Below are 13080 nucleotides of genomic sequence, written 5' to 3' on the forward strand. Positions count from 1 at the left end.
CATTACACCTTTTATACCGGAAGAGGTAGGCAAAGGTGCACATTACAGCACGTAATGCTGCTATAAAATGTACACCCAATTTCCATCATTTATGTAATAAGTCCCATATAATAGGGGGTGAGCTCATTGCCATATACGGAGCACGATTCTAGACCCCGTGCTACTACTGATAAATTTTCGAAAAACCGAAAAATATCCCAATAATTCTTTGCCCGACCGGGAATCGAACCAGAGACCCCTTGTCCGGCAGTCGCACCGCACTTGCGACCATTAAACCATAAAGGTATTCACAGTCACTCCTTCAATTATCTTAAAGATGAAACTGCTACTGGTTCCCGCGTCGAACAAAAATCGCTAGCAGTTCATTATCATCGACTTCATCAGCCGTGAGACGTCCACTGCTGAACAAAGGCCTCCCCTTAGTCCTCCACGTCTAACGACAAGTCGCCACATGGATCCGCTAACAGATAATCTGTTAATACATTACAATACAATACAAAAATAAAAATGACTAAATACTGTTTTGTAACACCTATGTACATTATGGATGCAATAAATACTTGAATACAATACAATTACCATTAAGGTTACTTTTCCACCAGAGATGTGCTATGCTACGTTGTTGTTAATGTGTTATGCGTACACATAGCTTAGCACTGGTGGAAACGGATTTAACTAAGATATATTTTTTAAATGTAAAGATCCTTTGTATGGATGTGAGCTGTAGATGGTCCCGAATGGTGTAACTAAGTGCAGAGCAGAGTACATCAGTTACTTTGCGGCGGCGTATCTTCATAGGACATCGTATTCGCGCCACTACATAGTTTAGTATCGGTGGAAACGGTCACATAGTTTCACAGCTTAGCTATTATATCCTCACAGCATAGCTACATAGCACATTCCTGTTGGAAAAACATCCTAAGCCACTGGCCCCGTTATCACACAACATCTGTATGAAAGTCGTTAAAGCTATAGTTATGGCTACAGTCAGAAACTTCAAGAATATGACAGAAAACCTAAAGAGATCTAGAAAAGCCATAAAAGAAAACGACCAAAACGAACCAAACGTCAAACACTAACAACAATCAAAAATGCCAAACACATTTTGAACCAAAAAATTATACAAATGTACTTTTTTAACTAAAGACACAAGAAAGAAGTGAAGAAACATGTGACATTGCTATGATGGGGATGTAGAAGTGGATACCATGGTGCTCCCAGATGACGTCATCGCTCTCGTCCATGACTTGTCCAGCGATGGGCTCGCTGTCACACTCATTGGCCCACCAGTTAAGAGGCCTAAAGGTAAAACTTTGCTTAAGTAACCTCCAGAAGAAAGTAAACTAACAGTCTTTATTAGCCAGTTTCTATTTACTTAGTTACGCCAATAAAGTGGACAGAAGACACAGGTCACAGAGAACTGCTTCGCACCTTGAGCTGTGGATGTCCTAGGAGCTTACCGCGGCTTAAACGGAACTCTGGACGTCCTAGCGGGTTACCGCGGGTCCAGCTTAAAGTAGGCGTAGGAACGGAGTTGTTTTTAATTAGTAAGAGTCTGATAGTCCCTGTGGAACTCTCCTCACCCAATGTAGAAAATAGCATTGGACTTTGTTTCGCCTCCAATCGCAACCAGTCGCTCAATAAGTCCTGTGTTCAACAGTAAACGTGTTTTTGCTGATACCATAATAATAATAAACCTTATTTCCAGGGTCCAACCAACCACAGTACCAAAGTTTATCAAAATCAGAGCAGCAGTTGGAAAGATATAATGGAATTAATTCCGCAGAGCGATCGAAATCTACAGAGAATTGTAAAGCCCGTTTCCCATCGAGATACGTATATAATGATGAAAAGCCAGATGTAGCCAGTGATAATGAAAGCAAGAAAAAGAAATACAGCTCTATGTGTGGAGAAGTGTGGTTGAATAGAGACAGCGAAGTGATACATAAGAAGCTGTCCAAGAAGCTTGATGTCCGGTACATAAATCAAATCAAGAATTTCAAAGAGAAGATCAAATCTTCTTATGTGCTTGTAAGTTTCTTCTGCGATAAGTAAAGCTTTTTTACTGGTATACGAGGGGACGGATCACCTGATGGTAAGCAATCACCGTCGCCCATGGACACTTGAAACACCAGAGGCGTTACAAGTGCGTTGCCCGCCTTATGGGGGTTAGGAATTTAAGGGTTGTTGGGGAATCGGAGATTGGGAAGGAGGTAATTGGGTCTCCGGTAACCTTACTCACACAACGAAACATAACGAAAGCGTTGTTTCACGTCGGTTTTCTTTGAGGCCGTGGTATCATTCGTGCCGAAGCATGGCTCTCCGACACTTAGAAGTGACTATACAACACCCTTTTCACTGAAAGCTGGTTATTTAAATATTTTATTCCATTTCTTCTAGTCTTGCAATCAGCAACAATGTCCCATAATCCAGGAGAGGCTGACCCAACACCAGCTCATGCACCACCTCAATACAAAGAAGATAGAGTTTGTCGTGCAGAGGAAGAACCGTGATAAGGCCGTAAGTTCAAATAAGGTATTTTAATCAAATGTGTGAGGTAACTTAAAAAATCACGGTGTAAATGAACATAGAAAAGCTCTACTAGTTTAAACAGAGAGGAGTGGAAGGAGGGTAGGTAGGCCTTTGCCCTGCAGTGGGACAATCATAGCTGAAATCTAAATCTAATTTATTAGTTTCGAGTCACAGAGGGACTCTTCATCATGAGCAGGGTGCGCAAGACGATGATTTTTAGTTAATTTAGTATGTCTCAAGATAGTTATTATAAAAAAAAGTGTGAGTTTAAAAAACATGACCTTTGTACCAGTTTTCATCTTCTAACTCAACTGTTTTGCCTCTTTCCACCAGATCAACGTCTCTCCAACACTGTCCAGAATGAGATTACCAAAGTTCACGCTACCGTTCTCCCACGACGGTCGACTAGTCCAAACAGAAATCACAATGAGAGATTTCAGTCCCAGCCGATTCCCACGGAAACAGCCAAACAGAGTGGTCAATTTTGACAGAGATATATCTCTGAAGAGATCTGAAACGAGAGAAGTCCTATCTAAGAGGAATTTCTATAAAGAACATCTGCAAAATGAAATACTTAACTGGCTACATCATGTACCAATGTTTTACTCTCTCAACTTTACTATCAAAGATATAAAACATAACGTAGTTCACAATTTAGCAGAAAAACTTAATTCATTAGTAAGTATAGCTCATGAACCATCATACGAAATGAAAGTCAAGGTTGAAATAGAGAACTGTTTGAATAAACTGCCCATGTGGCTGCATGGAACAAAACGGGACCAAATGCTATTCAAAGAAGGATTAAGAGAAAAACTTTGGAATAAAATTAAGGGAATCAATGAAAACTTCCTTGGAATTAAGTACGAGAAGACAATTGGCCCAAGGAATGTTGTAGTAAACGACGACCCAATGGCAGTTTTTGAGAGAGAAGCAATGGAATGGTCGCAGAAGCTTCAGCTAGACCCAGCAAAGGGAGTCACTAAACGTAATGTGGTGGCCTTGATAATGAAAAGACTAACACCACTGCTGAAGATACCACTTAACACGACAAGCTACAAGCTCATCTTAAAAGGGGAAATTATTGACATTTTGGATGATACGCCACTAGCTTTGACCAGTCAAAAATTTAGGACTGTATATCTTAATAGACTTGCCGAAGACCTCACAAATCGTTTACTGGCCGTCCAGGTGAATAAGAAGCAATCAAATAATAAAACTGCTGGAACTAATGTTTCGGTGTTCCATCAATGCGCTGGCCAGATTATGGGTATACCTATACCTAAAACACTTGGTAACTTGAAAGAACTTATAACAGACAGAGTCGGAGAATGCTTAGAGAAAATTAAAGTTTGCCATCGTAATGACCTTCAAAGTGAAATTTGTTCTTCTTTCTTAGATTCCAAAGCTTGTTTACGTGCAGGTGATGAAGTGAGCATCAAAGATGAGATCTGCCAGTATTTACGCGACACTGGTAGAATTTCAGGTGAAAGAACACAAATTGTTGCTAATATGATAATGGAAAAAGTAAAAGACGTAATACATCATGATACTAGACACTCGGCTGCAACCAGCTTTGATTCGGTAATACCTCAGTTATCAAGTACAGTCACAATTTACAGGTGGGGATTTGGTAAAAAGAAAACCGACGCACCTGTAACATCTACTCCGATAAAATCGGATAAAAAAGAAATATCAAAATTAAGCCCTGAAGAAACATCTTACATAGATAATGTATCAAAAGTAATAAGATCATGGATGGACACGCTACCAAAACAATATAACGAAGATGTTAATTTCAAAGAAACTATAATACGCGATCTGGCTGGCGATCTCATGGATCATTTCAAAGTAGATCAGTTAGCACCAGAAGCGTTTCCAGATAAGGACAAATATCAAAAATATGTTGTATACAGATGGTTGTACAAATTCAACTTTTACGATGACGATAAAATTGCTGAAGAAGCTAAGCCTCGTATAGCTGATTTCCTTAAAAGATTAAATGGTGTGCCAGTACCAAACTTAACTGCATCTCAACATGGTACTCGACAGGCGATGGGACATATAAAACACATGGAAGGTGAGAAAGGCTGGGAAGAAGACTATGTACCAAAAGGTGTTGACGTCTTAGAAGACCAGATATCGGTCTGGCTGAACGAACAGCCATCAGAAATTTATAGCAACAAAGATAAAAACGTGAGAGATAAAATGGTTCATGAATTAGCTCTTAATATGCAAGATCGTCTGCGAAATAAAAGCCCAGAATCTGAGATAGACAAAGATATTAATAGTTGGGTCAAAAAAATGGTAAAATACAAGGAAAGGGAGCACGTTGGCGTGCTATCGCAGAATTTAAAGGAAAGGATCATTGATACACCTCAAGACCAAACTTTACAAGGTAGACAAGAGGAAAGGCAACGCTATATGGCTGCAAAGATTGCTGAAAAGAGACAAAAGCAAGCTGGACCATCAGACCGAGTCCAACAAGATGTAAGTAACGTAGGCAACATACAGGGTGATCCCGACAGAACTATAAGGGAATTTATTCCTCTTTTCATACAACGTCATTACAATATTGATGATCCTTTAATCTTCAATGCATTCGCTCACTTACTGAAAACTGAATTAAGACTACAAGACGTTAACACTAGAAAAGAAATATACGAATACTTTGAACAATCAAAGGTTCATGAAAGGTTTAGACCTGAAAAATATAAAAGCAGTTTAGACTACTATAAAATTATATCTAACTGGTTAAACGACATTCCTATAGAAAAACAATTCAATACACCAGATAACAAAACTAGAATAGAATTTATAAACGATCTCGCTAAGAATATTGAAGAAATTGAAGAACAGAGATATCAGAATCCAAATGCAATGGAATACAATTACCTGACAGCTTCAATGATACTGCAAACAATGCATACGTATGGTTTACCGATACTACCTGAACATAAAGATAATACTCCCCTAATGGTAGAACAATTACTTCAAAGACTTGCTGAAAGACGTCCTATTTCGCCTAGACAGACTCCTAGAAGTCAAGCAAGATCGCCAGGTAACGAATCTAACGAACTAAGTCAGTCATTAAACGCAAGTGATATAAAAGAACAGAATTTAAGCGATTTCATTGACGATTATATTCGTATAAATGGGGCGGAAATAGCTGATGATGATATTAAATTTGAAATTTGGACCAGTAATCTGTACAAAGAAGTAAACAAAATGATTAAGGACGGAATGAATCCCTCGGCACCAAATAAAGCTCTGCTCTATGAAAAATTTGCTGACGTCCCCATACCAAGTGATGAAGACGTTAATCGCTGTAATTACAATACTAAATACAGGGAAGACATTATTGACTGGATGCATAACCTTCCTATTGTGTTACCAAACTTTGATTTTCAAGAAAAGAGATTCAAAATGATTGCTGAATTGTCCGAGAAAATGTGCGAGACAGATTTGCTAAGACGAGCATATCCCAACGATAAGAAAGGTGATAAAAAATTAGAATCGTACATCGGTGATTGGGTATCAAAATTACCACTAGATAAAAACAGACCAATCGTGTTGCCAATAGTTACACAACAACTCATGAGTAGAATGGATAGAGTGAATAACATTTTAAAAGTAAAATCTAGTGATAATGTAATAAATTCATCTTCAAATTCATCAAATTCTAACAGTAGCATCAAATCCAAAAAGGATAATAAACAAAATGTTTCTAAGGGAGGCAGCAAAAGTTCAATATGCAGCTTATTTAAGTCTAAGAAAACGCCAGCAGAATCAATAGTTGAAACCATTGAATCTTGGTGCAACAAGTTGCCTATCAAAGATAAAGATAAAGGGGCAGTAAAGAAAATGAAACAAGGCATAGCTAGGAACTTATACCAAAAGACTACCGAACTGAATTTAGACCCAAAAGTCTTTAATGATGACTTACTATACCGAGAAATGCTGGGTGACGAAATCGATACGCAATTAGAAAATGTTCCACAGAATCCTGAATTACAGAAAAATAGAGAAAAACTTAAAGAAAATTTGATAAACAGTATTATGGAAACTAATAAAGTCATCAAAGAAAAATCAACAGGGGAAAATTATAGAAATAAATTAGAAACTACTTTAGACGCGTCGATTCCTAACCCAGTGCAAAGTACGCATATGTTCGATCCAGGATTTGAGTTGTATAAAAATCACTTAGCTAGTATGTTCATTTTAGAAAACTTTGATCACGCTAATGAAGATGTTAAGGCAAAATATGAAAACCAAATCAAACAAGAAACTGACAAATATTTCGAAAGCGCACGAAACAGAAATGCTCTGCCTCTGACAAAGGACCAAATTTACAACGAACTCTATAGTGCATTATTCAAAGTTCCTATGCCTAATGAAACATCAGTCATTGATGAAGTAGAACAAGTTAAAACAAGATGTGTAATAGACGGCTGGTATGAGAGCCTTCCCGTTCAACATACCGATAATTTAACTGAACTACTAGAAAGAGACAGGATACTTTCTACACTCGCCAAAAGAATACATGACATAGAAAAGACAAAAAGTTGTAAAGTAGACGACCATATTCTTAAAGAAACAAGAAAATGGCTCGATAAACTTCCTCTGACCGCTGGCCATGAAGGACATGACGTATATGCGAAAAAATTACTAAAACTCTTGAAATCAACGTCAAAAGATAGAAAATACGTTCCTGCTGACAAAACATGTAAAGGAAAGTGTAATGGTGGAAAAGGAGTTAAGAATAAGAAAGAATCAAAGAAAGGGCCACAATTGCAATCAAAAGCAACCCACGCAAAACCTTGCATACAAGCTACACCTATGGCTCATAAGAAACCAGGTGACATTATAGTAGAAATAGTGGATGAATGGTGCAACCAACTGCCATTAAATTCAACAGAGGAACAAAATAAAGTCATTAGAGACAACATATCTACCAGAATCATCATTCAAATCAGCGAATTAAATATGGACCCAGAGATCTTCAATGATGATGTGGTTTACACTGAATTACTGGATGAGGAACTTGAAGGTATTTTGTCCAATATACCTGTAGATCGTAATTTTGAAAATACTAAAATCGAGAGAAAACATCAACTTATAACAAAGATAATTTCAATAAAACCACTAATCAAAGAAGAAAAAGCAAGACATGAGTACAAACAAGAACTCAATAGCACCGTAGCTAGCATTTTAACAGAACCTCAAGATACCACAGAAGGCAAACGAGCCCTTTTCAATCAATTGAAAGAAGAAATCGTAGAAAATTTTGTACAATTCAATTACAACAAACATGATGAGGAAGGGAGAAAACTTTATAAGAAACAACTTAATGATGCAATTCTTAAATATTGTGCCAACCTAAGAAAGAATTGCCAAGATGAAAAAGTGGACCCATTAGTACGACGAAACCAGCTACTTTGTGAATTAGAAAAAATTCCAGTACCACAAACAGCTTTAAAAGAAGAAGTAGCTGAAATCAAGATGAGAAAAGAAGTGGATCAATTACTGCGTCAACAATCAGTTCCCGAGGGAGAGCCAAGAAATAAAATGAAAAAACATCTCGCTAAAAGGTTATGTGACATCGAAAAATCAGGTTACACTCCATCTAACGAAAAGAAAATGAAAGTAGACATTACTAGGTGCTTCAAAAAGCTAGACAAGGATATAAGTTCTAAGGATGCAGACGACTTTATTAATAAACTTAAAAACAATGAATCGGAAAGAAAAGCGCCACCGCTTACCAGCAGTCAGGCTGGTGAATTAAATACCTCTACGAAACCTAGTGACACATCAGGGTCAATTTACGTATCACGAGATCAGGTGTTAACAATAAAAAACAGAGAAGATGCTAAAACTCCTCAGAAACACACATCTTCTCAAATACCTTCGCAGGTCGACAGTGGAGAACAATGGGTGTCGTTGCCTGAAACAGTAAATCGAATGCCAAATTCATGTAGTCCAGCTTGCTCACACAACAGAACAGAAAACCGTAACAGATATCCGCCGGCAGCAAACCAATTCGACCAAAGCGTATCTCAACCAGTAGACTATAATGATTTTGAGGGTGGGAATTTCGTAAGTTCATCAAAAGCTGCTCCTAATAATTACGCTAAGCCACCATCATGTTGCCAAAATGATACTAGAACTTCTCAGAAACAGAATTCTCCTCAAATACCTCCGCAGTACGACACAAGTCAAGGAGAACAGTGGATTTCATTGCCTGAAACAGTAAATCGCATGCCAGATTCAAGTAATCAACCTTCTTCATATTCTGGCACAGAAAATCGTAGCAGATATCCGCCGGCAGCAAGCCAATTCGATCAAAGCGTATCACAGCCAGTAGACTATAATGATTTTGAGGGTGGGAATTTCGTAAGTTCATCAAAAGCTGCTCCTAATAATTACGCTAAATCACCATGTTGCCAAAATGACACTAGAACTTCTCAGAAACAGAATACTCCTCAAATACCTCCGCAGTACGACACAAGCCAAGGAGAACAGTGGATTTCATTGCCTGAAACAGTAAATCGAATGCCAGATTCAAGTAATCAACCTTCTTCATATTCTGGCACAGAAAATCGTAGTAGATATCCGCCGGCAGCAAACCAATTCGATCAAAGCGGATCACAGCCAGTAGACTATAATGATTTTGAGGGTGGAAATTTCGTAAGTTCATCAAAAGCTGCTCCTAATAATTACGCTAAGCCATCATCATGTTGCCAAAATGACACTAGAACTTCTCAGAAACAGAATTCTCCTCAAAGACCTCCGCAGTACGACACAAGTCAAGGAGAACAGTGGATTTCATTGCCTGAAACTGTAAATCGAATGCCAAATTCAAGTTACCAAACTCCGTCATATCCTGGACCAGATAATCGTAGCAGGTATCCAGCACAACAATTTGATCAAAGTGTGGCAGAGCCAGGAAACTATAGTGATTTTGAGGGAGGGAATTTCCTAAACTCATCAAAAGCTCCGCCTAATTACTACTCTCAGACACCAGGTCAAGTCCCAGCGCAATTTGGCGTACCAAATAATCAGCCGGATCAAAGATCTATGAACCAATACTATCAGTCTCCACAACAGCCACAGCAAGCTCCTAGAGAATCATCTCCAACAAGTTTTGGGCAGATGGGCACACCCCGGCAAGTAGGTCAGAGTCCAGGAGGCGCACATTCGCCACAAGAAGATCCAACTCCGGAGTCTTTGTTCCAAACGCCAGTTTTTAGACCTGTGCCGTTCCAACGACAGTTGGTTGTTCCTCCTAGTCTCGAGCCAAGTCCAGTACAGGGACCACCGGGGTCCACTCCAGCACAAAACGATCCTCAATCACCTATGCCCGGATCAGCCAACCCTCGTTGCCTATCCATGCTCGCAGGTCGTAGAATGCAGGGTTTCAAGGGTGATGAAGAAGTAATTTGCGTTTGTGAAAGATGTACAGGGAAAAATTGTAAGGGAATTCCTCTTTGTGTGCTGGCGATGCAGAAGTATTTCGAAGATTGTCTCGGAATCCCCGTGTGCATGCACTTCCCCGAATGTTTTCGCCAATGAATTGTTAGTTCGTTAAGTAAATGATTTTGTTCAAACTGTCCATACAATAGTAGAAATCGATTGGTCTAAAATAATGCAGTGTGCAAGAAATCTTATCAATTGATCATGAAATAAAATTATTAAACTACATTACATATTTGTTTTTCTTACGCATTTGGTAGGTAACTAAATATATAGGTACCGTAAAACGGGAATTTCAAGAATAGAATTTAAAGGGTGAATTGGGTGAATAGATGTTAGAACATTTTCCCAACGTTTATTCACTCCTCCCCTCAAATTCTACTCACCCCGTTTTACCGAACTAGTTTTATTTTACAAACTATCCCATCTTACTACAATGGACTGCAATCCTATAAGTACGTAACAAAAGATAAAAATTAAATACGGTACCCGGTAGGTATTCTACCTGGCTTCGTGTTTATTTAAGTTTCAACCTTATCTTTAGGTAATAAAGTTGAAAATCTACTACTAAATACACAGAAAAACTGTGTTAAGTAGTTTAATTTCAAAGAATTTTTATTCTAGGTAGGTAGGTATTTTGCGGTAGGTACAAGTTTCAAACTACATAAAAGTTTTGTTCAATACTTGGCTAAGTATTTGATAAGAAGGTAATTTAGAAGAAACTAGCCTACAATAAAAATAAAGAATTGCTTTTAATTATGCCAATTTGATTGAGAATCTCGCATAGGTACTTACAATGTTACAATCGCCGTCTGTGATTAGCGTTTTCTATTTTGCAGGTACACCCGCGACTCTTTTGTTTAGGATTCATGATATTTAATTACTTATACACAAGAAAGTCTTACGTTGTAACTAAAAAATATCATAAGTTTATTTAACGTTATTTTACAAATTAATATCATTAGTAATCACAAAAAAGTAGAAGAAAAACCGTTGAAAACGCGGGAATTTTTAGTTAGACAGGTCGAGTGTGGCGCCAATACTCCTAGTCTATGGCATGACGGTTTGTTTTTGCTTCTATCGGTAATTTTTTATTTACGTAAAAAAAAATTGTCGTTATATAACGTTAATAAATATTGAAGTGTACGTAAAAATTATAATATTAAAGATAAAATGTAAAAATAAAACAAATGAAACTTAAACTCGGAACGCTTCAGGAAGTATGACAACATTCCAAAGCAATGCTGCAAAAGAATTAAAAAGTTAGTTAGACGCCATGACAGGTCACGTGATGTAAATTTTCGTCGGACATGCGCGATATCGCTGAATTTTTCAAGTGATTTTGAAATGGTGAGATATTTGTCTTGTGAAAATACTATTTAAAATTAATTACAAACATTCTATTTAGCTATTCTTAGTGTTAAATTAGTTGTGAACCGCGAACTGTGCGTGTGATGAGTTGATTAGTGTTGATCAAGGAAGTTTTTGTTTCCAAAGGTCGTACCTATAGATGGTAATGGTGCCTTTTTATGATATATTTGCGTCGAAATAGTGTCCCAGTGCTTTGTTTTACTAGCGATCGAGTTACTTCAGGTAACAAGCATGTATTTACACATTTATTTTCGTTGTATTGTGGATTTGAGAGGTTGCAACGGTCGTCAAACGGGTTTGCTATATTCTACATGACAGATGCTTTGTCAGACACTTTGCAGATTTCGATATTCCTTGCGAGAATCCTTCAATAATCTTGTTTTTGTACTCCTTCTCTGAGATACGAACCTTCACCTGTGCGATTTTTGTATAAAAACTCGAATACAATGCAATTTGATGTGACATATTTTTTTCGTGTTGCAAATTTTTAATTCAAGGGTAATCCAAGTTAAATTATAAACACGAAGGCCCGTATTGAAGACGGTGGCGACGGATGACATCATAACAAGCTGTCGTACAATGTCGAGGAAAAGATTTCGCATGCAAACTAAACAGACTGACAATCGAATTTTATTACAAGTAATGAGTCGGTCAGAGTGTAGCAAAGGGTGTGCAAGGGGCTTGGGACTTAGAAAAATTTTGACCAAAAATAAAAAAAAATAAAAATGGCTAGGATTTTGATTCCATCGTATAGAATACCTAAAAATAAGGCGAAAAGCATCGGGGCACGTTTTGTCTAGGACTTCAGGTTCGCCTGAAAATGAGCTCTAAAGGTCAGTGCGCTATGTACGTAAAAACACTTAGAAAATTTTCAAGCAAAATTAACAATTCTTATATTTGGCTGGTTTTTAATTTCCATCGCATAGAATACATAAAAATAAAGCGAAAAGCATCTGGGAACATTCCGTGTAAGACTTCAGGTTCGCCTGAAAATGAACCCTAAAGGTCTGTTGGGCATGTACTACATACAACACTTAGAAAAATTTTCAATCAAAATTTTTATTTTACGTATTCACTACTTTTTGCTTTTTATCGTGTAGAGGGATGAAAAATAAACACTTTTCACTCTGATCACTTTTTGCCTAGCGTCAGCCGTTCGCCAGTTATAACGAGTGAAAGGTTGGCCTGAAAACTGAAAAGTTTCGAAAATCAAATTTGTTTAATACCAATGTCTAGAACACACGAATACAAATATTTTTTGTTCTGATCACTGACCGGTACGAGTTACCAATCGACAAATATTCGTAGTTGAAGGCAACCAGGGACTTGTAATTTTTTCGCGATTTGAGCCGGGCCGTTTACATTAGGGTGTGCAAGGAGTTTAGGACTTAGAATTTTTTTGTCAAAAATGAAAATTCCTATAAATGGCTAATTTTTAATTTCCATCGCATAGAATACATAAAAATAAAGCGAAAAGCATCCGGGAACATTCCGTGTAAGACTTCAGGTTCGCCTGAAAATTAACCCTAAAGGTCAGTTCCCGATGTACGTAAAACACTTAGAAAATTTTCAAGCAAAATTTTTATTTCACGTATTCACTACTTTTTGGTTTCTATCGCGTAGGGGGATGTAAAATAAACACTTTTCGTTCTGATCACTTTTCGTCTAACGTCAGTCGTTCTCCGATAAACGGCTGGATAGGTGTGC

General features: G+C 37.7%; 2 protein-coding genes across 3 annotated transcripts in view; both read left to right on the forward strand.

Annotated features, from left to right (window-relative positions):
• Window positions 1-1040: 1040 nt before the first annotated feature.
• Window positions 1041-10233, forward strand: LOC118280083 (uncharacterized). Of its 2 annotated transcripts, none has more exons than XM_035599955.2 (4): window positions 1041-1305; window positions 1709-2031; window positions 2401-2535; window positions 2866-10233. In XM_035599955.2, the coding sequence occupies exons 1-4, from the start codon at window positions 1209-1211 to the stop codon at window positions 10099-10101; spliced, it is 7791 nt and encodes a 2596-aa protein (XP_035455848.2). In that variant the 5' UTR covers window positions 1041-1208; the 3' UTR covers window positions 10102-10233. The 2 variants fall into 2 exon arrangements, with proteins under 2 accessions (XP_035455848.2, XP_035455849.2); XM_035599956.2 differs by having other exon boundaries at window positions 2401-2520.
• Window positions 10234-11189: 956 nt separating this feature from the next.
• Window positions 11190-13080, forward strand: part of LOC118280082 (CLIP-associating protein) — a 76318-nt gene continuing 74427 nt past the window's right edge. Inside the window, exon 1 of the mRNA XM_050702783.1 lies at window positions 11190-11352. The gene's annotated coding sequence lies outside the window, so the exon portion shown is untranslated. The remainder of the gene's footprint in view (window positions 11353-13080) is intronic.

Source organism: Spodoptera frugiperda, chromosome 22 (genome assembly GCF_023101765.2).
Source record: "Spodoptera frugiperda isolate SF20-4 chromosome 22, AGI-APGP_CSIRO_Sfru_2.0, whole genome shotgun sequence".
Taxonomy (NCBI): domain Eukaryota; kingdom Metazoa; phylum Arthropoda; class Insecta; order Lepidoptera; family Noctuidae; genus Spodoptera; species Spodoptera frugiperda.

Excerpts from the sequence above, each read along its gene's own strand:
- LOC118280083 (XM_035599955.2), top strand. The coding sequence starts at position 1,209 with ATGGTGCTCCCAGATGACGTCATCGCTCTCGTCCATGACTTGTCCAGC. Across the intron at positions 2,032-2,400 it reads TCAAATCTTCTTATGTGCTT|TCTTGCAATCAGCAACAATG; the intron begins GTAAGTTTCTTC and ends CATTTCTTCTAG. Across the intron at positions 2,536-2,865 it reads AGGCCGTAAGTTCAAATAAG|ATCAACGTCTCTCCAACACT; the intron begins GTATTTTAATCA and ends TCTTTCCACCAG.